We start from the raw sequence: 26540 nt of genomic DNA on the forward strand, positions 1-26540 counted from the left end.
AAAAAAAAACACAGGTGCCTCTGTCCCTTGGGATCCGACAGGTAATGCTGGCATAGTGCCACCTGCCACCTTAAACATTTACTCAGTTGACTAACACAGCTCAGGTCCCAGGGAAACACTTCTCTTCATCCCTTGCCCTATTCCTTGGAACGAAAAGTAACTGAGCCTAAATGCCACAAATGTTTGTGGGTTGTACCTGCACACGTCAGAAACAGACACTGCTTCAGAATCAGGGAAGACCTGAGCAGTAGAAGTGCTTAAACACAGCTCAGGTCCCAGGGAAACACTTCTCTTCATCCCTTGCCCTATTCCTTGAAACGAAAAGTAACTGAGCCTAAATGCCACAAATGTTTGTGGGTTGTACCTGCACATGTCAGAAACAGACACTGCTTCAGAATCAGGGAAGACCTGAGCAGTAGAAGTGCTTGGGAAAGATAAATCACTAATTAATTACCTTGACAACTCCATCTTCTGCATTAAGGCAAGCACAACAGATTCTCACATAATGAAGCATTTTGTCTTGGTGGTGCTGAGATTCCATTTTCTTCTGTCTCTTCATATTCTAATTTGTGGCCCGGAAGTCCTGAAGAATTAGTGCATAATTTGCAATAGTTGCATCTAATATCTGAAAAATATTTTTCAATAGTTAAATAATTCATATTATTCTTAAATTTGCATGTATGTGGATCGAGCTATGACATGCATGAAGCCTGGTACCAACTCCTACATGCACAACTAGATGGCCATTGAACACTAGAATTGAAAGTAATCCTATTATTGTAAACTATGCAATAAGATAGAGCTAAATTTTCAAAATTAAATTTAAAATTTTGTTTCTTAAAAATGTTTCATGTTTCATATTTGTTAATGATGCTATTTTTTCTTTAATTTTAAAATTTAACATCTCTTAAAAGTAATATTTAAACACATAAAAATAACTTTTTGTCACATTTGCTTTTTATTTTATTTTATTTTCACATTTGCTTTTTAATACAAATATATTTAAATTGTGTTTTCTTAAAAGACAATTACATTCCATTTTTAGTCTTTAAATGACCAAGAATAAATATAAGGCAAGATCATGATAGGAATAAAAATAGTAGAACTCAAAAAGAAAAAACTAAAAAAAAAAAAAGAAATGGAATACCTTCAAAGAAATGGTTTGCTTAAATTTTGTAAAGCTGAAATAATAAAAGTGAGAAGTCTTACACAAAAGCATGAGATACATAAAATTTGCTAGTAAGGCATTACAACTGCTACATTTAATAAAGTTTTAATTATGGATCAAAACAAGATAAATGAACAAGAAAATTATTCTCATCAAATTCACAACTTCAAGAGGTCGATGAAATCCCTGGAACCTCACATTCTTCAGTACATGAAGATTTAATTAGTACTCAGAGCAATGAGAATGAAAAAGAGGATTGTTCATAACAGATTCACAACTCAGGAGTGCAACTCCGGCCTGTCCTTTAGAAGGGGAAGAAATTTCCACCGTGAAGGCAGCAACCTAGATGAGAAAGATCAAGCCTCCAGAGCACCACTCATTTAGGTGGATCCTAAAAGTGGTGCCCATCCCCCTCACAGCATGACAATGTTTCTAGCAAAACACAGTCTGATTCAAATTAGCAAATACGATTTTTCACTGGTGAGCATTGCAGGAAACTTAGTATTTCGTTTTAGACCAACATTCTTTCAAATGGAAAAAGAACTCTAGAGAGAGATTTTCATATTTCAAAGCGAAACATGAACTTTTTGATTAAATGGGTTACATGATTCACACCAATTTTCAAGATGAGTTTTGGCCAAATAAGTTATTTTTGACCAGAAACATTTGGATTTTTAATTAAAATAACACAAAATGTCATTCACACACATAAAAAAATAAATTTGTGCGCAAATACTAGAAATGTAAAAATAGGCCAGACCTCCAATAATATTCAACAATGGTAAGTGAATAATATTCAACATTGTTGTGATGTTCTGAAAAAATATATTAGGGGTCCAATATGTAACCAAGAGTAATGATGCTTTTCACGGTATTAACAAGCACCATATTCACAGAAACAATAAAGGAATTTTTGGTTTAATAGAAATAACGCCAATTTTTATGCTAGAATGGCCAAAAATGTAAGATGAATAAAAGTAATAAAACAATCACTATCTAGGATAAATAATTCAAAATGAGATTACTAATTTAGTAGGTAATAGAGTGAGAGAATAAATCATACATAACACAGAAACATAAGTAAATATTACTCAGTGCAACTAGATGGTGCCAGGGACAAAGGTCATGTTGAACAACTAACACTTATGATACATATTGTTGAAGAATAAAACAAGAACATATTACATTGTCTCCACACCTAGAAGTACAGGTTTTGATTTAAATGAGGAACTGAAAAGATAACTTACCATTTTAGGAATTAAGTTAAAAGACTGTGAAGCTAAGTCTATGAAAATGGCATGGACATACTTAGTAAAGGAAAAGGTGTATGGGCCAGAATTTTGTCCGAAAATTCAGCAGCATCCACGGTAAAGCCCGTAGTATAAATCTGTTGCTAGGACACGTGGTCTCAACTTGACCTATGGTGATGCAACTTTCAGAACAATTAAGCAAGTCTGAAGGGTAGTTTTTGGACCCACCCAAAGAGGGAACATCTTCATGAAACGTATATCCAGTTTGACCTTACAAGCTCTCTCAGCATATAATGGGAATGCCAACTAAATGCTGTTCAAGCAATGCGATTTCATTTAAACAAGACAGGAGAAGAGTTAGGCAAAGTAACAGAAGATCTACAGAAAAAGTGCATAAATAGAAAATTAAATTTACTTTGAATTTGCACTATCCATAATCTTTTGGTATACATTGTCACTTGCTCTCAATTATATTATCAGAAGCTTTCAAAAGAAAAGAAATTTTAACTGTGGCTACCTCATTTTTTTTTTTTTTTTTTTTTTTTTTTTTTTTTTTTTTTTTTGAGGCGGAGTCTCGCTCTGTCGCCCGGACTGGAGTGCAGTGGCCAGATCTCAGCTCACTGCAAGCTCCGCCTCCCGGGTTTACGCCATTCTCCTGCCTCAGCCTCCCGAGTAGCTGGGACTACAGGCGCCCGCCACCTCGCCCGGCTAGTTTTTTGTATTTTTAGTAGAGACGGGGTTTCACCATGTTAGCCAGGATGGTCTCGATCTCCTGACCTCGTGATCCGCCCGTCTCGGCCTCCCAAAGTGCTGGGATTACAGGCTTGAGCCACCGCGCCCGGCCGTGGCTACCTCATTTTTTAAATGTCAAAACAAATTTTTTGAAATTTTAAAGACAGTTTTCTAAATCAAAAGAAAATACATGTAAAATGTGTGACATTCCAATAAAATGTAAAGCAATTAGAACAAGGAAACAAAAATAATTGAGTCGCTGTGAAGAAGGGCTACATAAAAAAAAATCCCAAATGAATTTTCCTTCGATAATATTTTGGGGATACTGTGAGTCAGGGAAGAGTCTTAGTTGAGTAGAGATATGAAAAAATTGAGCAATTTACTGACATTTTCAGCTTTCTTCATAATATCCCAGCACTGAAAAATTTGAAAGAAGAAATTGAGAAATATTAAATCAATCTAGACACTGCTTTAAGAGATGGCTAAAATTGCTAAATACATGATTATTGTGTATATGATAAATTATAATAACTTATAACATTTTCTGCAATAATTTATCATATGTAATTCTATTATAATATGTGAATGTGATATGTAAAATTCATGGTCTATTTTGGCATCTAAGTATTACTGGAAGACGTTTATTGATGACTCCAGCAGCTGCTGCTTCAACTTGAAGTTAATAAAAAACTAAGAACTATGATAACTCAAGAAATGTTGTCTAATTTGGCATTATTCCATGTGACATGTAAATTATATGGAAATCTTTATTATAACAAGATAATTAGTGATTTTACTGAAATATAAACAAGAAATATAAATTTTATGGAATAAGTATATAATTTATGAGTTATGCATCTCAATTTTATTACCGGCCCATCAGTAAAATGCTTAAACATACACGATAATAATTAAATTCAGTCGTCTTTGAAATTTTGCCAACTTTCTGTCATGTACAAACTACAAACATATTTTTACCATATTTAACACATTTGTTTTCAGCACACACTCACGTGCTGGGCTCCACCAATGTCAGGAGTCGGACTTCTTGTACCCAGCGACAGACATTTCACTCCAGGCTCATCCACTGTCACTCCTGGAACTTCAGCAACACTTTCCTTTCTCTTCACCCTATGGTTTTCACTCAGCAGCTGGGAGGAGGAAGTGAGGGTTAGGGGGACACTCAGCATTGGACCCCCAGGGGCTGGGGCTGCTGAGGGGCTGCTCAGCACCTGCCCCGACCCCTCTGCTGCCCTCCTGCCTGCTGATGGCTCCTGCCAGATGCCTTGTTGTAGCAGAATATGGTTGGGAGTATGGCCACTACCACCACCTACCTCCCGTGTGGACCACTTGTGCCACCTGAGAGGGCCTGCCTCTCTCCCCAACCTCAGTTCAGCAATCCCAGGGACTCCATGTGTACCCCCAGAAGCGTGGCTGTGTGCTCCAAGCTCGGTGACTGACAGCTCCCCCAAATGCCATGGCTGCCGTCAGGGAGGAGTGGCTCCTCCTAGCTTCCTTAAGGTGGGCTCTGCAGCCAGTGTTCAGCCTTGGCATCTTGCCTGTCGCTGCTATAACAGATTCCCACAGACTTAGTGGCTTAAAACAACACAAATGTATCATCTCACAGTTCCAGAGGGTGGAAGTCGAAACTGGGTCTCCCTGAGCGAGGGTCAAGATGTTGGCAGGACTGCTTCCTCCTGGGGCCTCGAGGGTGCATCTGTGTTCTTGGCTTTTCAGGCTTCTAGAAACTGCTTCATTCCTTGGCAGTGGCCCCTCCTGGATCTTCAGAGCCAGCAATGGCAGCTTGAGTCGTTCCCATGTCACCTGACGGTGTCTCTTTCCTGCCTCCCTCTTCTACTCACTGGGACCACTGTGATGACTTTGGGAGCACCTGGATGATCCAGGAAACTCTCCCCATCTCAGGCAATGGTTGGCAACCGTAATTCCATCTGCAACCTGCACTGTCCTGTGTCATAGCATATTCACAGGCTCTAGGGACTTGGTTGTGACATCTTCAAGCGGCCATTATTCCACCTTCCACACCTTCCTTCACCCAACCCTGGCTGTGCTGGCCCTGACTGAGAGGAGTGGGCTTCCACTTCCGTGACTTGGTAAAGAAACCTCCACAGCCCAAGAATAGTAACATTTACTGGGTGCCGGGCTTGGGCCTTACGTGTTTTATGTAATTCAATCCTTGTAACAAACGTATGAGGTAAGTAGTAAGTAAAATAATTCCCACCATTGTACAGGTGAGGAAACGGAGACATGGAAGGACTCCACAGCGAGACTAGATCCCCATAGCTAGGAATGGACAGTGTTGAGATTTAAGGCAGAATATGGCTTCCTACAGATTGATTCAGGTGGCCATTCATTGGGGAACGGATGTTTATTGTCCACCTTCTAGTGCCAGGCGTAATGCCCAGCCGGGGACACAGAACAGGGAGCAGCACCAGTATGGCCTCTGCTTCTCTGTAGGGAGGATTTCTCCTGCACAGAGAACTCGGCTCTAGAATTGGATAGGGGCGAGGGTGATGGTGGGCCAGAAGGGAGGAGCAGGGACAGCAAGCTTCTCCTACCCCGCAGTCTCCCCTCCTCCATTTTATTCTGTATGTAGCAGCCAGGGTTGTTCTTAAACCCAGACTTGACAATTCTCTGCTGAAAAACCTTTCATGTCGCTCCACTGCTCACACCAAAAAGATCGCACTCAGGCCAACCACAGTGGCTCCCGCCTGAAATCCCAGTGCCTTGGGAAGTGAAGGCTAGAGGATTGCTTGAGCTCAGAAGTTCAAGACCAGTCTGGGTCCACAATGAGATCTCATCTCAAAAATTTTCAAAAAATTAGCCAGGAATGGTGGTACATGCTTGTAGTCCTAACTATATGGGAGGATTGGTCAAGCCCGGAAGTTTGAGGCTGCAGTAAGCTCTGGTGGCACCACTGCATTCCAGCCTGTGCAACTGAGCGAGATCTTGTGTAAAAAAAAATAAAAATAAACAAAACAAAACAAAACAAAAAAACCCTCTTAAACCTAGCTTACAAGTCTTTGAACATGGGGCCCGCCCACCTCCCCAACCCCTTCTTCCATCTTTCAAGACTTGTCCACCCACACCCTATGCCCCAGCCATCCGGAAACCCCTTTCTTCCATGTCTTGCTTCTAGGCCTTTGAACACGCTGTTTCCTCAACCAGGGCTGCCTTTCCTGCTTCCCCGATCTCTCACTGCCTTCGCCATCTCCTCCCCTACCTCCTACTCCCCATCAGGACTTGGCTCAGAGCCATTCCCATCTAACTCCTTCAATGGGCGGCAACCTGCTAGAGACTCCATTTCCCTATTGCACACTTGCCACTTCCTCATCTTTGTTCGTGATGGGACTGCAAGTTCCTTGAGGTCAGGGGCCAGCCGTCTAATTCAGTGTTGCACTGCCAGTGCCTGACATGGTGCCTGGCTTATGACGCTCAGAATATTTTTGTGGGTGGATAGATGGATAAATGGATAGGTGAATGAATGGACAGACTGGTGCCTCAATTTTCCTGTCTTAATGTATTAATCCACAGCTACATCAGAGCCAGCCCTGCACCCCAGCCTTCAACATGAGCAGCTCCTGCTCTCTGTAACTCCAGCCCCAGCCTGGACCTATCTTTCAGAGCTACAATGCTAAGAGACAGTCCCTGAGTCTTGGATGACCACGTGAGTACCTCCACGTGGTAACTGTGGAGGAACATGGCACACCCATCTTTCATGGAGCCGGGGCCTGCCTACCTCCTCCCTGGGCCAGCCGTCATACCATACCACTGTCCCCAATTCCTGAATTCCTCTGGGTCCTTCCTGCTCCCCTGACTCTTGGATGGCTCTGCCTGAAGGACAGTCAGGACAACTGCCCACTGCATGGGATGGGCCCTGCATGTGTAAAGAGCTGTGTGTTTTTCTGTAGAGGACTCGCAGTGTCTACACCGGGCAGTTGCTGTTTGCACGACATTGAGTAAACGTCACTTCCATCAGGGGCAGTTACCCTTTGGGATTTCTGATGAAGGTACACCTTTCGAGATGCTCTCAAACAACTCCAAAAGATGCTCTGTCAGGGGCAGAGTGGTCCTATCCGATTTTTGGGGTTTACACATTTACTCTGAGAGTGAAACAACAGGACAAACATTGTCTCACTGGCCTAAGAGAGCAAACAAAAAAGACCATTAGACAGATCATTCTTCCTGCCAGGGAGACAGCCCTATTAATACTTGTGACCACACAGGCAAGCAGAATAAGAGGATTTCTCCAGAGTTGGGAATTTATTTTTCCAAGAATACCGAATAAATCCTGGTGGTTACTAACCAGCTAGGCTAAGACAAAAGGTCCTTTTCTTCCCAACTAATACACATTGCATTAGTCAGGACTGGGGAACGGGTGACAGAAACTTGCTCCCAAAGAGCTCACACTACAAGGAGGGGTGCATTAGTCCTCAGGCCCGGACGAGGAAAAGACTGGGTCCTCACTGGCTCACAGAACTCTTGTCTCTTGCCTGGTTCTCCCTGTGGGACCGTTGCTGTCATTCTTTCCTGTGAGGAAGAGGGAGGAAGTATTACCATGAGTAGTTGTGTGCTTAAATCCTCGTAGTTCAGCAATCGGAGAGGACAGGGGGCCTTATTCTCTCTGCTTTAAAAACACCCCAGAGAAGGATTTAGTGAGGCTTAGCCTGAGCCCTAGGCCCATCCCTGAATTGGGGCAAGGGAATGGGATGTCATCACCGGCTCAGTTGGGTCATACATGTGTCTGTCCCTCTGACTGGAGGGATAGGGTACAATGAGGGGCTGCCCTCAGCAGAAGCACAGGGTTGAAACCAGGCAGGAAGGTTTCCAAAAGGTCTCAGGTGCTCTTCTGCATGGACAAAACAGTAAACATCAGGCTGGGTGCAGTGCCTCACGCCTGTAATCCCAGCACTTTGGGAGGTTGAGGCAGGAGGACTGCTTGAGCCCAGGAGTTGGAGACCAGTCTGGGAAACATGGTGAAACCCTGTCTCTACTGAAAATACAAAGAATTAGCCAGGCACAGTGGTGCACTCCTGTAATCCCAGCTGCTCAGAAGGCTTGAGGTGGGAGCATCACTTTAGCCTGGGAGGCAGAGGTTGCATTGAGCTGAGATCGCACCAGTGCACTCCAGCCTGGGGTACAGAGTGAGACTCTGCCTCAAAAAAAGAACAGACAAAAAAAATGAATATAAGTATTCATTATTTTAAATCATAAAAAATAATTTAAAATGTGGAGTGAAAACATCACCCCTAATCCTATCATCTCCAAACAACTGTAATTAACACGATCGAGTATTTCTTCCGAGTCTTTTTTCTCCAGGCACATGTACGTGTTTAATATAGTCCTGCCATATTGTATAGACAATTTTGCATCCTGCTCTTTTTACTTAAAATGATAACAGAAGGATTTTCTCATGTTATTTCCTTTGACTCTGTTCCCTGCACAATCCACTTCCTTTCCTACTCAGATCTTTGGCAGAAAAAGTTTGTAGACTGCACAAATAACTGGAAGGAGTACTGACTTTTTTTGGTTTCCGGGAGGAACGTGAGCAAAGAGAAAAGCAAGAAAGATTAAAAAGGGCAGGTCTTGGTGACCCTCACGGGGTTGCTGAAATAAACAAATGTCATATTCTATGTGAGCACGCCTTGAAATGGCTATATTTATCAGCATTATAGTCATTAATCACTAAATTTATTTTTCCCTGTTTTTTTTTAAAATAACTAAGTCCACTGGACAGGCTTGAACATCAGTAGAGGGTGGTGCTCTCCTGCCACAGCCCACTGCAGAGAAAGGAGTAATTTCCCAGAGAATCTATGGATTTACTGTGGGTTGTGGGTGATAACAGGGTTTTCTAAAAGCACTTTCTGCTTCAGGTGAGGAGAGGATGCTGTTCTGAGAGCTGCTGATAATATGTGGATCCAAACCCACAGGCTTGAGCTGCTTAATTGAAATTCACATCAAAATGGAATTCTGGTTTAGCTCAACTTGACTACTATGGATGATGAAAATAAATCCCTGGGTCACACAAGGATAGTGATTGAGTAGAGCTTGTTTGCTGGCACAGGAATGACATTTCGACTGGAATTAAATTGTCGTCAGTTAACAGAACTGAATTTTCTGTCATTCTTTGACTTGAATTTTCTTTTTTCCCAAGATAACATGGACAGGACCCAGGTATTTCCAATGACTCAGAAAAGAGTACGTTTGGCTACGGGCTTACCCAGCTTTAAGCGGGCTCTGCTCTCCCTGAAGAACAGAGCCAAAGGAAGGTGGGGTACCTTGTCGTCCCTCCTCCTCTCATTTTCCATCCTGTCTGTCCAGTCCATAAACACTCTGTGGCTCTACTTCTAGAATCTCCTCTGCTACACCCATGGCCAGACCACCCCATCTCATGCCTAGACTACTGTGGTCCCTTCAGCCATTATCCCCACAGGTGTGAGAGCAACCTTTCAAAAACCAAACCCACCTGTGGCAATCCCCTGCTCACATGGCTTCTTGTTGCCCTGAGACCAAAACCCTCATTTGCAGCCCTGCTGATGGACTCCCTTTCTGACCCACCTCTACCTTTCCCCACATGCTGTGCACTGGTCACCCATGCCTCCTTCCTAGTTCCTGAACCCCCCAAACTTGTTCCTGCCTCAGGGCCTTGGCACATGCTCATGCCTCTATCTGCCTCCTCCCCAACTCATTACACAAAGGACTCCTGATTATTCAGATATCGACTCAAAAATGCCTTCCTTTGTGAGGCTTCCCTGAATAGCTTCTGCTTTACTTCATTTCTGGCACACTCATTCTTGGAAAGAAGTTTGCCATATTAGTCCGTTCTCGCACTGCTATAAATAACTGCCTGAGACTGGGTAATTTATAAAGAAAAGAGGTTTGACTCACAGTTTCTCATGGCTGGGGAGGCCTCAGGAAACTTACAATCATGGTGGAAGAGGAAGCAAACACGTCCTTCTTCACAAGGCAGCAGGAAGGAAAAGCACAGTGGGAAGGGGGGCAAAGCCCCTTATAAAACCATCAGGTCTCATGAGAATTCACTCACTATCATGAGAACAGCATGGAGGAACTGCCCCCTTGGTCTAATCACCTCCCACGAAGCCCCTCACCCAACACGTGGGGATTACAATTTGGATCACAATTCAAGATGAGATTTCGGGTGGGGACACAGCCAAATCATGTCACTTGCTTTCTTATTCCTGCATGCCCATCTTCTCACTCTGATATGGTTTGGATTTGTGTCCCTGCCCAAATTTCATGTTGAAATGTAATTCCCATTGTTCGAGGAGGGGCATAGTGGGAGGTGATTGGATCATGGGGGTAGGTTTCCTCCTTGCTGTTCTCATGATAGTGAGTGAATTCTCCTAAGACCTGGTTGTTTAAAAGTGTGTGGCACCTTCCCTTTTGTTCTCTTCCTCCTTCTCTGGCCATGTAAGACATGCCTGCTTCCCCTTCACCTTCCACCATGATTGTAAGTTTCCTGAGGCCTCCCCAGTCATGCTTCCTGTACAGCCTGTGGAACTGTGAGGGAATTAAACCTCCTTTCTTTATAAATTACCCAGTCTCAGGTAGTACTTTAACACAATGTGAGAATGGACTAATACCGTCTCCCCAATATGAAGTAAGCTTCTTGAAAACAAGAATGTTGTTAGATCTTAGTCAACATGATTTACAAAGTACCTGTTGGGTACTTGTCTTTAAGCCATGAAAGGATCTCTTTAACATTCATTAAGGTCAGGCAAGTGAAAGTCTTATTTCTAGTACAGTAAAGCAAAAGCATGGATCTAACTAAAATGTCAAGTGCCCTAAGGTGTGAAAAATATTTAAAAACTCTCCATTTGCTCTTTTACGGTAGTACCCTTTGTCAAAATCTTTTCTCCAATTTTATTCATGCCTGATAAATGGAAGAGGAGAGTTTTCCCAGAATACCATAAAATACACCCAGCTAGACAGGGCTAGGAGATTTAAGTGGCTTCCTGCCTGTTCCAGTGCCTGGAGGGGTAAAGCAGAGGAAAGAAACCTTTGAGCTTGAAGACAGCTGGAGGGAAGAAAAGAGAAAACATAAACTTAGAGCCCAGAAGCTTCTGAGAGGGAAGGGATCAGACCCCAAACCCTCGTAACCAAGGGCCCACCCACATTACTGAAGCCCGCTAGGTGGGCTGGCTGGTCCTGGTCAAAGTCCAATGACCAGAAAGGGTGCAAGCTTCTACTGGCCTCAGCCTCCCACTTGCAGTTACAGGCCCCATTCCTCTGACCAGGGGTGGAGAAACGACCCATCCTGGCCCATTCATAATTTTCCATCACCCTGACTACCATGATTGACCTAGGGATGCTCACATGACCCAACCAAGCCCATCAGAGTCCTTCCCTGGGACTTTCCTGCCTGGAGCTGGAAGGCAAGATTCCTCTGTAATCTCTAAGGACCTCAGCCCAGAGTGGCCTGAGATGGAGCATGCTGAAGAAAGTCCACTTGCTGTCAGAGAGAGCACCTCCTCCTCAGTAACTCCCCACTCCAGCATAATCTCCTGGGTATTCTCAATTTCCTGCCCCACTTTTCCCCCACGTCCTTACAAGGACTTTCTGGGAACACCTTTTAAGTAAACTACCTGCACTCACCTACTTGTCTTGGAGTCAGCTTTTGGGGAATCCAAACTAATCAGGAATGGCCTGTCTATGGAACATCCCTAAAGCCAGTTCCGTCTCTGCCTTTTCCCTGCTAAGGTTGTGTGATTGAATTAAATCCTGTCATTCTCAAACAAAGAATCATGAAGCAGAGAAGGTGGGTAAGCCACTCAACCCTGGGATTTTGAGAGAAGTAGTCATGGGGGAATGTAGGGTGGTGGTCTCTCAACCTTATCTGAGCTTACACCTCCCAACCCATGGAAATGATTGAGGCCCAGGCGCCATGAACTGGGCATATCCTTGTAGAGGGTAGGTAACTGTCTGTCCTCCCACCCAAAGGAGCCTGCGGCTGAGCAGAGTTTGTCTTCAGCCACAGAGGCAGCAGTGAGAGGAGGAGGCTGAGTTCCACTCAGACAAGGCCACAGTGATGCATGGTCTTTGGGGGTCAGCAGGTGCTCTCACCAGACCTCAGGGGTGGGGTGGTTTTCCCGACGCAGTCAGCTGGAGGAAGCGAACCTGAGTGCTTTCCCATGGCAAGACCAAGGGAGTGAGGAAGCCAAGGGACATGCTCAGAGAGATGGCCAGCAGCATCCCGTAGGGGTGAGGTGGAGTGGTGCCTTCAGGGAGGGCTGGCAGCCTGTATCCTAACTGCTGCATCATCCCTAAGAAAAACCATGACTTTCACCTCAGTGATGTCTAGCTGTAAAGCACTTTCACTCCCATAATTTTACTGTACCTTCTTAACCTCAAATTCTAGAGTGCAAATTTTCTGCACATTTCTGGAAGGTGAGGTGACTGCCAGCTCCACAGGGCCAGGTTCATCCCTAAAAAGAGACAACAGCTTCCCCAGTCTCAAGAGCATGGTCATGTCTTTCAAATGCACATACCTAACTTTAAGTTTGACTCTTCCATTCTGCTGCGTGCGTGCTTACAGATCCAAAATGGTGGCCAAGTGCACTGGATTTTATCATTTATTTGAGTGAACTTGACTGCTTAATTAGCTGCTTAAAAGTTTCATTTAGAGAGTGATTCAGCAGCATACACCTATAGGCAGCAATTCGTCATTTGTTCATTCAGACAATCAATAAATAAACCTCAGGAATTTACATGGATTAAGAGCCCAAAGTCTTCTTGAAGTGGTATTTTTCAGTGCTTATTTCACTTTGGGTTGCTAGGAGATAAATTGGTTTTTTAAAAAAAGCAATTTGCATAAAGACCAGGAAAGCATTTTAATAATGTCAATATATAGCCAAATGGACTAAAGTGCTAAAGTGACAATTTTTCACTAGATAATTAAGCCTCCAAATTTAAATGTTATAAAAGAAATATAGTAGTATTCCATGGAGATCTATTCCACTTAGGTAGCTAATTATTTCTCAAGAACAACACTGAGTCATGTTAGACATATTCTTGCTAATCTAATAATATTAAGCAACTGGGAGATGATCCTATCCTACCACACAATCAGGAATGGAAAACTGGTAGGATTTTAATTGTAGAATTGTGGGAAATTTATTCTTCTAATCACTAGCACAAATCTGACAATCTGTCCAGCAGCCAGGAACTAAATTGAAGTTTACTTTCCCTGATACATATGTTGTAAATTTCACTAATTTGAACAGGTGGAGAGGAAGAGTGTCTTAGTTCAGTTGTGCTGCCATAACAAAATCCCCGAGACTGGGTAACTTAAAAACAGCAGAAATTTATTTCTCACAGTTCTGGAGGCTGGAAGTCCAAGATTAAGGTGCCCGCAGGTTCAGTGTCTGGTAAGGGCATGGTCTGTGTTTTCAAGATGGTGCCTCTTGCTGTGTCCTCCTCCAGAGGGAATGAACGCTGTGTTTTTGCATAGCAGAAAGGGTAGAAGAACAAAAAGTTCTTTTTGTTTTGAATGCTGCATGGATCCTCTTTTGTAAGGCATTAATCTCATTCATGAGAGCACAGTCTTCAGGACTTAATCACCTCCTAAAGGCAGAACTTCTCAGTACTATCACACTGGCAATTGAATTTCAGCTTGTGAATTGTAGAGGACACATTCAGACTCTAGCAAAGAGCCCATCTATTTTGGTTAAAAATATCAGCTGTAGGACTTATGTAATACTTTAAAAATGTTTTCCTTCAAGTCCAAATAGAATCTTGAGTCTGGCACAAAATAATTATATAAGTGTTGGCCATTATTATTGCCTCAATATAGATACATAGCCTGGAATAAGCTTTAAAAAATTCTTTGAAATGGTATGGTAGATCATTTGCAAAGAGTCTGATCATTCTTCCCATCCTTGTACTCCAACCTTTTCATCCCGTGACTTTACCACTTCTCCCATTCAGAGAGGCAGAAAAGATGTCTCTCCCCACCCATTCCCCAAATCTGGCAGACCTGTGACTTGCTTTGAACAACAGGTTGTGGAGAGAGTGACACTGTGGGAGCTTAGAGCCCAGGCCTCCGAGATCTCAAAGCTTCCACTCCTGTCCTCTTCGAACTCCTGCCAGTATGCAAAAAAAGTCCCAGCTGGCACTGTGGACATGAAAGGCCACCTCGAGGGAGAGGCATGCCCGCCATGTTAGTGAGTCTGTGTTGGACCCAACAGCCCCAGGAAAGCTACCAGACTAGGGGCCACTGAAAGACTCCAGGCAAGACCAGCAGAAGCACTGCCCAGCAGAGCCCAGCCCAAGCTGCTGACACACAAAACTGTCCACAAATAAAATGGATGTTGTTTGAACCCACTAAGTTTTGGGGTGGCCTGTAATGCAGCAACAGATCGCTGATACAAATGGGTTTTTAATAAATGTAGATAATTCAGAAATAAGAGTATAAAAATAATCCTCATAATCCTACCCCTAATTTTAACAGCCATTAATATGTTGGTATTTTTCTTCCAAATTTTTCTTTATGTTTTTTACAAGGATGAAAACATTGATCTGAAATGCGTCTCCTACCTCCAGTTCATCCGTTGAAGACCTTACCCCCAAGGTGACTGTATTTGGAGATAGAACCTTTAGGGAGCTAATTAAGGTTAAATGACATCATAAGTGTGGGGCCCTAATCCAATGGGAGTAGTGTACTTGTAAGAAGAGGCAGAGATACCAGAGATTTCTCTCTCTCTCTCCTCCTCGAATATGCAGAGGAAAGCCTCTGTAAGAATGCAGCGGGAAGATAGCTGTCTACAAGCCAAGGAGAGAGACCTCACCAGAAACCAACTATGACTTCCAATGGGCAGAAATGTGAGAAAATACATTTCTGTCACATAGTTCATCCATCCTGTAGTATTTTGTCACGGCAGCCTGAGAGGACTAATACACATACTAACATTTTGAACATCTGCTGTTTCATGGACCCAATGCAAATGTTTCTTCATGTCATAGATAGTCTTCAACATCATTTTAAACAATATCTCAGATGAATGTCTCAACATGGGTCCATTAGAAAATACAGCTTTAGGCAATGATTAACCTGCTGATACTTTATTTGGGAGGTGCAAGCTCTGGAAAGAAACCTTGAGAAGAAACGAAAGAAAAACACCAGGAAAAACACAAATGCTGTGTGATGAGTCACTGTGTTGACTGAGATCTCCTGACAAACTGCACAAAGACACAGCAGGTCAGTCATCCCCTGGCTTAAGGTGTGTCCCCAGAGGGGCTACGAGGAGGAACTACACTATAGACCAGTTCCCAGAGGGAGAAAGCAGGGAGGTTGTACCTGCCCAATTCCCTCCCGCCTCCCACTTCCAGCAGGTCAAAAGTCACCCCCAGAGGGAGTGTCTTGGGCTTAGAAGGCAATACCCCAAAGTATGGCACGTTGGTGCGCTGAGGACTTTGAACCGAAGAAGCCTGGGGAGGCCTCACAAACAAGGTCTCTTCAACCTTCTCCCCTTTCTCCCTCAAGGCCTGTCATAGAAAACAAAAATCCTCTCCCCCAAGGTGGATCACAGAAACTAGAACTCCTCTACCCCAAAGCTAGCCATAAAGTGTGGGAAGGTCACTCTGATCTCTCTTTCCCCCTGAAAGCCCTCATGGGGCAGGTGTCCTGCCCTATGTGTAGAAGGGAAGGAACATCTTACAGAGGCAGAGAAAAGAATCCGAACAAACGGCTTTCTGGGTTCCCCCACACAACTCATCCAGTTTCTTACCCCTTTTGTGTACAGTCATGTTTCTCCACAACTATCCAGCTATCCACTTCTTTCATCAGACTTCGCATCAAAATCCATAGTTCTCCCCAGGCTTTTGGGACTTCGTTTCCTTGTGAAGGCTCCCATGTCATACAAAACTTTCATTTAATGATTTGGATTCGTTTCTGCTGTTAAGCTGTCTTTGTCAGTTTTACATTCAGACCTAGCATGGAACCTTAGGAGGGTTGGAAACTTCGCTCCCCTACAGGAGCTAACTGTCCCATATGACTGAGTTGGTCCAGTCCTTTGGGTTTGCTCAGGAGACCTGACTTGTGGTATTTTATCTAAGTTCAGTAATAGAGGGCAACTGTGTGCACAGAGCTCAAATGACAGTGAGACAGAGGCCGTCTGTGGTATCTGACAAAGCACACAAGTTTGTGTCCAATACACATGTAGATAGCATAATTTAGTCAGTCAATTGTTTCAGTCCTATTATTGTACACTTAGTTGATTTCCAATGTATTATCTTCATAAATAAGGTTGGGATAGACATTTTTATAAGTTAATCCTTATTCTCCTCTATGCTATTTCTTTAGCATAAGTGCCTCGAAGTAAAATCATTGGGTCAAAGGTAATGAATAACCCGGATGGATACTATTATATATCTTGTAGTTTTCAAGTCTTGTACATTTCTTGTTAAATTTATACCTTAGTGTTTTATTTTATCTTTTTGACTCTTGTGAATAAGATCTTATTCCAATAATATATTCCTTAATGGATTCGTGTGTATAGTAGTCTATCAAAAAGATTTGCCAGGGTGGCACATGCCTGTACTTCCAGCAGTGTGAGAGGTCGAGGTGGGCAGATCGCTTGAGCCCGGGAGTTCGAGACCAGCCTGGACAACATTGTGAAACCCTGTCTCTACTAAAAATGAAAAAAAAAAAAAAAATTAGGCATGCGTGGTGTCCCACACTTGTAGTCCCAGCTACTCAGGAGACTTAGGTGGGAGGATTGCTTGAGTCCAGGAGACGGAGGTTGCACCACTACACTCCAGTCTGGGAACAAAGTGAGACCCTGTCTAAAAAAAAAAAAAAAAAAAAAAAAAGGTGCCAGGTGATATGGTTTGGATTTGTGTCGCCACCCAAATCTCCTGTTGAATTGCAATCCCAAGGGTTGGAGGTGGGGCCTGGTGGGAGGTGATTGGAAAGGTGGTTTCTAATGGTCTAGCAGGATCCCCCTAGAGCCATTTTGTGATCCAGTCTTCTTAAGATCCACTTGTTTAAAAGTGTGTAGTGTCTCCCTCCTCTCTCTATTCTCCTGTGCCTGCCATATAGACGTGTCTACTTCCTCTTCGCCTTCCACCACGATTATAAGTTTCCTGAGGCCTCCCCAGAAGCAAAAGCCTGAACAGCTCACAGAACTGTGAGTCGATTAAACCTCTTTTCTTTATAAATTACCCAGTTTCAGGTATTTCTTTATAGCAGTGCAAGAACAAATACACTGGGTGTGGTGGCGTGCTCCTGTCATCCCAGCTACTTGGAGGCTCAGGCAGGTGGGTGGCTTAAGTCCAGTAGTTTGGGGCCAGCCTGGGCAACTTACTTTTGGGAAAAAAAGGGTTTTATATTTTGTATTATGTTTTAATTTAATTTTTAAAGGTTATTAGATTTACATGGTTCAAACTTTTAAAGTTTAAAAAAGTTATAGAGTAAAAAGTCTCCCACCAATATTCTCACCTCTGGAAACAATCAATGCTATCAGTTTCTTACCTTAGAGACACTTTATACAGGCTGGCCCAGTGGCTCACGCCTGTAATCCCAACACTTTGGAGGCTGAGGCAGGCAGAGCACCTGAAGTCAGGAGTTCGAGACAAGCCTGGCCAATGTGGTGAAATCCCATCTCTACTAAAAATACAAAAATTAGCCAGGCATGCTGGCATTCCCCTGTAATCCCAGCTACTTGGGAGACTGAGGCAGGAGAATTGCTTGAATCGGGAGGTAGAGGTTGCAGTGAGCCAAGATCACACCAGCCTGGGCTACAAGGGGGAAACTCTGTCTCAAAATTAAAAAAATAATAATAAAGAGAGATACTTTATACAAATGAAGCACACAGACACATATACACACATGTATCCTTCTTGCTATAACTATAACAAGCAATAGTTCTTCTGTGCCTTGCTTTTGTTCATTTTGCAATGTATCTTGGAGATCATCCCATGTTAGCCCCTAAGGATTCCTTTTTTTTGTTTGTTTTTTAACTAGATTCTCCATCATAGTATGGATACCATAATCTATTTAATCATTCCACTGGTAACTAGCATTTAGAATGTTTCTAATCTTTTGCTATTTCACAAACACAGCAGTCACTTTGTAAACATATCACTTCACGCACATGTGAGTGTATCTCTAGGATAAACTCTTAGATTAATGAGTCAAAGGGTACAGACATTTGTAATTTGGATAGAGCTCTCCATAGAGGTTGTACCAATTTACATTCCAAAGGGATTGTATCCAAGAGAGTCCCTCACCCTCATCTCAGTGTGGTATTGACCTTCTCTATCTTTGCAAACGTGATTGGTTAAAAGTAGTATCTCAGTGTAGCTGTCATTTGATTTCACTTACTGTGAATATGCGTGAGTCCATTTTTGCATTGCTTTAAAGAAATAGCTGAGGCTAGGTAATTTATAAAGTCAACAGGTTGAATTAGCTCACAGTTCTGCAGGCTCTACAGGAAGCAGAGTGCTAGCGTCTGCTTCTAGTGAAGACCTAAGGAAGCTTCCACTCATGGTGAAAGGTGAAAGGGGAAGCAATGCAGCATGTGGTGCAAGCAGGAGAAAGAGAGAGAGAAGGGGAGGCCCCAGGCTCTTGTTTTTTTTTTTTTTTTTTTTGAGATGGAATCTCGATCTCTCACCCAGGCTAGAGTACAGTGGCCCGATCTTGGCTCACTGCAACCTCCGCCTCCCGGGTTCACATGATTCTCCTGCCTCAGCCTCCCAAGTAGCTGGGACTACAGGCTCATGCCACCACGCCCAGCTAATTTTTGGCATTTTTAGTAGAGATGGGGTTTCACCGTGTTGGCCAGGCTGGTCTCGAACTCCTGACCTCAAGTGACCCACCTGCCTCGGCCTCCCAAAGTGCTGGGATTACGGGTGTGAGCCACTGCACCCAACAATCAGATCTCACGTGAACTCACAGAACAAGAGGTCCCTCATCACCAAGGGCTGGCACGAAGGCATTCATGAGGGGTCCGCCCATGATTGAAACACCTCCCACTCGGCCCCACTTCCAGCATCGGGGGGTACATTTCAACATGAGATATGGAGAGGAAAAATGTCAAACAATAGCAGAATGATTTTCAGCATCTTCCCATAAAACCATCTCTATTTCTTTTTTCTGAGAACTAACCATTTATGTTCTTTGCCTGTTTTCATGAGATTGTTTATTGTATAGATTTGTTAAAAACAGCAAACTCACTGGATTCTCCTTTTCATTCTAATAGTTTGTCAGTTGACCCTCTTGGATTTTTCAGATGAACAACTAAAACACCTGCAAATAATTACCACATGTATCTTCTAACATTCTTATCTTTTCTCTGTGTGTGTATTTTTACATCGACTTAGAATTTCCAGAAAAGCATTGAAAAATAGGGGTGATAGTGGCCACCCTTGTCTTACACCTGACTTTAAGGGGAAGGCTCCTAGCGTTTCAGTAACAAGTGTGATATTGGTTGATACACTGAGATGGATACTTTTTACTCTTTTAAAGGAGTGTCTTTCTATTCCCAGTTTACTGAGATACCATCAGTGTTTTGTAAATTTGATCAGTGTTGGATATTGAGTTTTATTAAAATATTTCCAGAATAGATTGAAAGAACCATATATTATTTCCTTTTTTTTTTTTGAGACAGAGTCTCGCTCTGTCACCCAGGCTGGAGTGCAGTGGCCGGATCTCAGCTCACTGCAAACTCCGCCTCCCGGGTTCACGCCATTCTCCTGCCTCAGCCTCCTGAGTAGCTGGGACTACAGGCGCCTGCCACCGCACCTGGCCAATTTTTTGTATTTTTAGTAGAGATGGGGTTTCACCATGGTCTCGATCTCCTGACCTTGTGATCCGCCCGCCTCGGCCTCCCAAAGTGCTGGGGAACCATATATTATTTCTTTGTCTTATAATATGATAAATTATATTAATAGATTTCCTAATCCTAAACTATCTTTGCATTCCTGGGATGGTGCAAGACTCAATTATCTAGTATTGTATTTAGGATTTCTGCATCTCTTATGTATAGTCATATGGAAAGTTACAGTATAATTTTCATTTGGTCAGAATTCACTGTATGACGTTGAGCTATTATCAGAATAATGCTGTCTGATGAAATATGATTCACTGCATGCTCATCTTTTGAAGTGATGTGGTTTGTAAAGTCTCGGTATCACAATTGGTTAGATGGTTCTTGGGCAATCTTCATCTTTGAGCATCATTTTGCTTTTCCAAATTTGCACAATTAAGTTGCAGGTCTCCTTTTTCACAACTACAATCACCTGTCTGCAAGGCTTCTGCAGGAAATCCACTTATTAGCATTATATGACCTTGGACAAGTCTGTTAATGTCTCTCAGCCTCATTCTCTCTCTCACTTTATTTTTGTTTTAATTTGAGACAGGATCTTGCTCTGTGGTACAGGCTGGAGTGCAGTGGCACCGTCTCGGATCACTACCGTCTCCACCTCCTGGGCTCAAGCAATTCTCCCACTTTATCCCATAGCTAGGACCACAGGTACGTGGCACCACACCCAGCTAATTTTAAAAAAAAATTTTTTTTGTAGAGACAAGGTCTCACTATGTTGCCCAGGCTGATCTCAAATTCCTGACCCAGGTGATCCTCCCACCTCGGCCTCCCAAAGTGCTGGGATTACAGATGTGAACCACTATGCCTGGCCCTCCTTCTCTTTAATTTAAAAAAAAGGTGGGGGCCAGCTAATAATAGTACTGTCTTCATGGTGGCACTATTTTGTAAAGATTCATAAAATTTTACAAAAGCTTTTAGCACAACATTACAGGGTAAGAGCTCAAAATGTGGCAGATATTATTATTACTATTACTACTAGGCTAAAAGTGTTTCCTGATAACCAGTCCCATCCAATGGAAGTCCACGTCAACAACATACTGACTTAGTGCGTGCTGCTCAGTGCTCAGATAAGATGATGTTTATGAAAATGCATTGGAAAAAAGCACTAAACAGAAGCTAGCTATAATGAGAATAATATTGTCTGATGAAGAAATATGATTTACTTTGTGTTGATCTTTTGGACTGGTATGGTTTACACAAATATCATGACACAATAGATAGATTCTATATATAGATATAGATACATTGATATACATACATATGATGCAATCAGGAGTTACAAACGGGCTCCAAAAGTTGTTCTGTTGCACAGTTTAAATGTCCCCCTTCGGTTGTGTTCACATGAGTGATGTTCATGGGATGTATTTTTTTCCCCACGTGTGGCCCAAAGGTGAATCATCTCACAATGGGCCTGGCCTGCACCATACTACACCTGGAGACAGCACGGCCCAGTGATGAGGGCAGATCTGAGCGCCCTCCCTTCCACCCAGCTGTGAGGCCATGTGCAAGTGATTATCTTTCTCTGTGTCTTAGAATGATAATGACAGAAATCCATTTCATTTGGAATTTGAGAATGAAAAGGTGAGTTACTAAAAGTAAAGCATTTAAAATCGTGCCTGGCCTATCTGGAAGCATTCAATGAACATTTAATGTCATCTATATTATTTTAATTACTGCACTCTCCTCTCAACTACCAACAGGAGGGAAGATCAGTCGGTGGATGGTGAAAGTTAAAATTCAATGTAGTCCCCAAATCCCCCAAAATACCTTGCCATTTGGCTCTGCCCTTAGTAACTGGGAGCCACCAAGGCCCAGAAGTGAGGGCCCCCAGGCTGCGTGGATTTGTCTTGAAGATCTTCCCACAGTGGGAAGCCAATGGCTGGCAGGATCCACACACTATCCTCCTGGAGTGTCCTGTAGGACTCTAGAACCATCTCAGCTTCACTATCTGTGTGTACACACGCTGGGAAACCGCACTGATCAATACCCTCGTGTCTGCCATGGTTCTCTCTACACTGAATTTACTTGAATCAATAGGAAATTAGTGTTCTGTATCAGAGCAAATCTTAGTCTTAGCCTTGAAAGTGTAGCTATAATACACAAGCATGTTCATGAAGCTGCCACATTAAGGGGAAATATCCCTCAGACTCAGAGAATCAATTAGCAGATGCGTTCATGACGAACTTGTTTACTCTGCTCTTGTCAACTTTTCTTTGTTGAAACTGACCTTCCCTGCTTGTATGAGAATCATTAGTTCCCAACAGGAAAGACAGGGCTTTCCGTTTCACAAGTCTGTGAGCATTCATTTCTGAGTAGGGCCCAGGCTCAGCAATATTTTCACAGAGTGACAGTCATAATCGAGTCCTAACAAACGATTGTCCTGCACAATAGAACTGCAAATAAAACTCTACATGTTGAATGTGCTTATTGTTCCTTCTTGTTTGCAAACATGTACACAGTGAGATCTTGATTACTTCAGAGCTTGGAAAAACAAAATTGTCTTCCAGTCTGTTTGAGCACTGGTTTATTTTTCTGGCTCCTGGAGAAATGCCCAACTTTTTTGGAAGAGCGTATCTTGTGCATCCTAAACTCTCCTACTGGGAGAAAACCTTCGGTAAAGACAGCAGGCATGAGGAAAGCGAGGCTGGCGGTGGCAAGTGGAGACCATCCCCATGAAGCCAGACGTGCGTTAGGCCACCAGGGCCACCAGCCACAGTCTCTCTTTGATGAGCTTCCCGTGGGTTCTGACTTCCGTTCCGTGTAACGACCCCTCTCTAACTACATGCTCACAAATACAACACAATTTTTTCTTTGCTTGTATAGAATGTAGCTACTTGAATTTTATGTTTAGATTTCTGTAGAAGATAGAGGAGAAAGCAGTGTTTCTCCTACTATCTTACACAGTCACACAACACAATGCTTCTGACACCAGATGTGCCGGGTTTCCTCCCTGCACATCCAGCAATTCTCTAGCAGTCACCAACTGAATATCCTACCATTTCATTCAGTTCTGACATTATCCACCAAGAGATCGCATCAGATCCCTCAGGGCGAGGGCTCAGTCCTACAGCACTCCCATGTGAGAGGCCAGTCCCAAGCCCCAGGTTGTAACCCATACTTCCCACCACCTGGCCATAAGTCAGGGATCCCACAACCCCCTTCCTTACAATTGATTACTTTGTTAGAGCAGCTCACAGAATTCAGGGAACACTTTACTTAGGCTCACCCATTTCTTAATAAAGGATGCTACAAAGGATACAGAACAACTGCTAGATGGAAGAGATGCCTAGGGCGAGGTATAGAGGAAGAGGCGCGGAGCTTCCATGACCTCTCGGGGGTAACACCCTCCAGGAACCTCCAGGGGTTCAGCAACCTGGAAACTCTCTAAACCCTTCCTGTTTGGGTTTTTATGAAGGTTTCATTATGTAGGCGTGATGGATTACATCATTGACCACTGGTGATGAAATCAACATTCATCCTCTCCATGCTCCCCTGAGGGTGGGAGGTGGGGCTAAAAGTTCCAATCTTCCAATCACAGAGTTGATTCTTCTGGCAACCATTCCCCATCCTGGGTTGCCCAAGGGCCCCAGCCACCAGTCGTCTCATTAGCATGACGCTTGAGCACAGCTCAATATAACAGATAACCGGGGACTCTGGATTCAGAGATTCCTGGCTGGAAATCTGGACTTAAAATGCAGTTGTATAAATTAGTAATCTCTCCTGTTAACTTTCCTCATCTGTAAAATGGGTTAAAAATATTACTTACTTCAAAAAGGCATTATGGGATGACATGAGATGCCCCTTGCAACATTGCTAGAACATCTGGCGCCTATGAACTGCCTGTCCCAACAAGAGTGACCCAAACTTGGCTGAGCCCTGTTGGTGAGCACATGCAATTTTAGGGGAGTGACTGTTGACTTCACCATCACTTAGAACTGCAAAGTGCTTACACTGCCCAATGTTGTAGTCCATCTGTCTTCTCTATCCACTGCAGATGCATGTTTGCACCTGAGGCTTGGACTTCACATCGAACTCTACTTGTGTCCACCATGTGAAGTCTATTCTTGGTCCCACCCATTGAGTTCCTCCAGAGCCCAACCACTGTCACCAAGCCGAACGTGGGTCTGCTCACCCAGTGCACAGAAAAAAAACACTGACATGGAGATTTGCAGCAAGAGAAAGTGAGGCATTATTACAGGGTGCTGAGCAAAGAGAACCTTGCAACAAATGCTTAATACCCAAACTGCCCAATAGCTTACAAGCAAGAGTGTCTAATGGTAGGGGTACATTTCAGGAAAGCAGAAATTATGGTGAAAACCATAAATCAATACATGGAGGTTTTATGTTGGTTTGGCCCAAAAAGGCAGGATATCTTTAAGTGGGCACTTAAAGTTCATAGGTGAATTCAGAGATATTTGATTTGCAATTGGTCAAGGAAGCAAGGCTTTGTCTAAAAACTGGGAGTCAGAGTAAAGGAGCCTTCAGTTCTGGCCTGGGGGACTCACTCCAGGCCCCACAGGAAGAAATTTAGAAGAAAGAATGGCAGTCAGCGTTCAGGCCTTAGATCCCCCTTATCTGAGATCCACATGACAATGGTTGGCATTTTCCATTTGGTGGGGGCCTAGGTTTCCAAAAAACAACTCAAGGACATATGCTAAGATGTTATCTTTTAGTTTCTGTAGGGATCCCAAACACTTTGTGACTCTGGCTCACTTGGGTGGCTATTGTCGAAGTCATTATTTCCTTCTTGTTTAGTGGGTTATTTATTTACTTTCTTAATTGCTGATTATAGAGTTAGCTATAGGTGCCTGGAATCTTCCTTGAAGGGACTCAAAATTTGTCCTTTATTTCCATGCCAGGGTTGAGGAGGGTGGGAATGGCAGACCCCTAAGAGGGGTCCCTGCTAGGTCTCACCACCTCCTTAGTCTGTGGGTCACCTGCAAATATGATTCTAGCTTCCTATCAGCAGGACACACAGGTTTCCTCAGTCTCCAGTGTGTGATTGTTTGCCATGTTCTCTGGCCTGTCTTTGAAGACACTGTGCCAATATAATGCACATTTGTTGAGATCATAGTCTAGGCTGGACCCTGCCCAGCTATTATGTGTAAGCTCACAACAACACTTCAGGGTAGCAATAGTGGAGGAAACAGGATTGCAAGAACTGGGTTAGTTTTTTGGCAAGTGATGGTAACCCCGTCGGGGTGACGCTGAGGCCAGCACTCCTCCTGCCTTTGCCCCTGAGCTTGTCAGGCCTCCAGGCAGCTCAGCAGCCAGCTCACTCTAATCTCTAGGAAGAGGATCCTTGGAAAACTAGTCCTTTAGGACCTTGACAAGGCCACCTCTCCCCAAACCAACAGAGTCCAGTGCCAATCATCCATTGCCAAGCTGGCCTAATTTTCATGTGAAGAAAATGAATCCAGAAAGTCCATTCCTAGCATTCTCAACATCTCTTCTGACTCTATATTTTGCTAGTCAGTAGATTTTACTGATTTTTGCTTGGAGGTTTTTAAGAGACCCAGCAGATTTACTATAGGAAATCAAATGCATTCAGAAAATAGGCAAGTCCTGTTTAATCATTGGTGAGGCTCAAAATCGTGTCAACAATAACTCACTTGAATGAGTTAAATTACACCTTTTCTGGAAAAGGAATCCCAAATATTGAGCTGTCTTGAAAATTCCATACCATTGTTGGAACCCCCAATCCAAAAATTTATAATTGGTCCTGCTGCTTAACCACTAAACAAATCAGCCAAATGTGAAGCTGACCATATCAACCCTATTTTTCCGTAAACTGGAAATTTCCTCTGGAATCTCGTCTTTCTTAACCATGACCTTGACTGCCCTTCTCCGTGCCCCCTGCCTTCTGCTACCTGAAGAGTCACTCACTGAAAGATGAAAAGGTACTCATCTTCGGTTTTTCTTCTTAAAATAATAGGAAAAAACATTTTTTATTATAAAATATAACCACATTAAAGAAGATCTGGAAAATGGAAGAGAAAAAAAAAAACACCTATAATCCTAGCAAACTGCAACCACTAATGGTTTACAGCAGAAGTCCACATTGTGGCCCTTAGGATGTTAAAACTGAAGTCTGTCTCAGTGTGAAACTATGGAGATGCATGTCCTGGGCTCTCGGAACCTGCTGAGGACCAGCTGACACCAGTGTCAGGCCCTCACGCCTGCCCTGGGGCAGCATCCTGTGCTGTGTGTGCACGTGTGTGTCTCCTCCTCACTTCACTCTCTTTATTGATGCCCATTCCTTTCATTTTCCACTTTCGGTTTTGTTTTTCTGTATTTCCTTTCCTTGTAACAGGTGTCTTTCAGTATCATGTTCTTAGATTCCATGCATGCTGGAGGACCTGGATAAATAGCAAATGGAAATTGCCCATCTGCTTAGGGAAAGACAGCACATGTGAGCACCAAGGTTTACCCAATGCCAGAACCACATACCTCGCTGGAATTAATAACGTTTTCACTGACTCAAACAACTGGCTAAAAAATCTGTGATGATATCGCTCCCTTAATATA

General features: G+C 43.2%; 1 protein-coding gene and 1 long non-coding RNA gene across 2 annotated transcripts in view; one reads left to right on the forward strand and one right to left on the reverse strand.

The window, feature by feature from the left end:
• The first annotated feature begins 5269 nt into the window (after positions 1-5269).
• On the forward strand, positions 5270-9198 carry LOC104657842. The gene is made up of 4 exons (XR_747344.2): positions 5270-5362; positions 6712-6835; positions 7080-7178; positions 9042-9198. It is a non-coding gene; the product is annotated as an uncharacterized LOC104657842 (long non-coding RNA).
• TEX36 (testis expressed 36) overlaps positions 7348-26540 on the reverse strand; it is a 92699-nt gene continuing 73506 nt past the window's right edge. Inside the window, exon 4 of the mRNA XM_010357704.2 lies at positions 7348-7698. Coding sequence (XP_010356006.1) covers positions 7573-7698 — 126 coding nt within the window. The 3' untranslated portion in view covers positions 7348-7572. The remainder of the gene's footprint in view (positions 7699-26540) is intronic.

The sequence above is a fragment of the Rhinopithecus roxellana genome, chromosome 11 (genome assembly GCF_007565055.1).
Source record: "Rhinopithecus roxellana isolate Shanxi Qingling chromosome 11, ASM756505v1, whole genome shotgun sequence".
In the NCBI taxonomy this organism is placed as follows: domain Eukaryota; kingdom Metazoa; phylum Chordata; class Mammalia; order Primates; family Cercopithecidae; genus Rhinopithecus; species Rhinopithecus roxellana.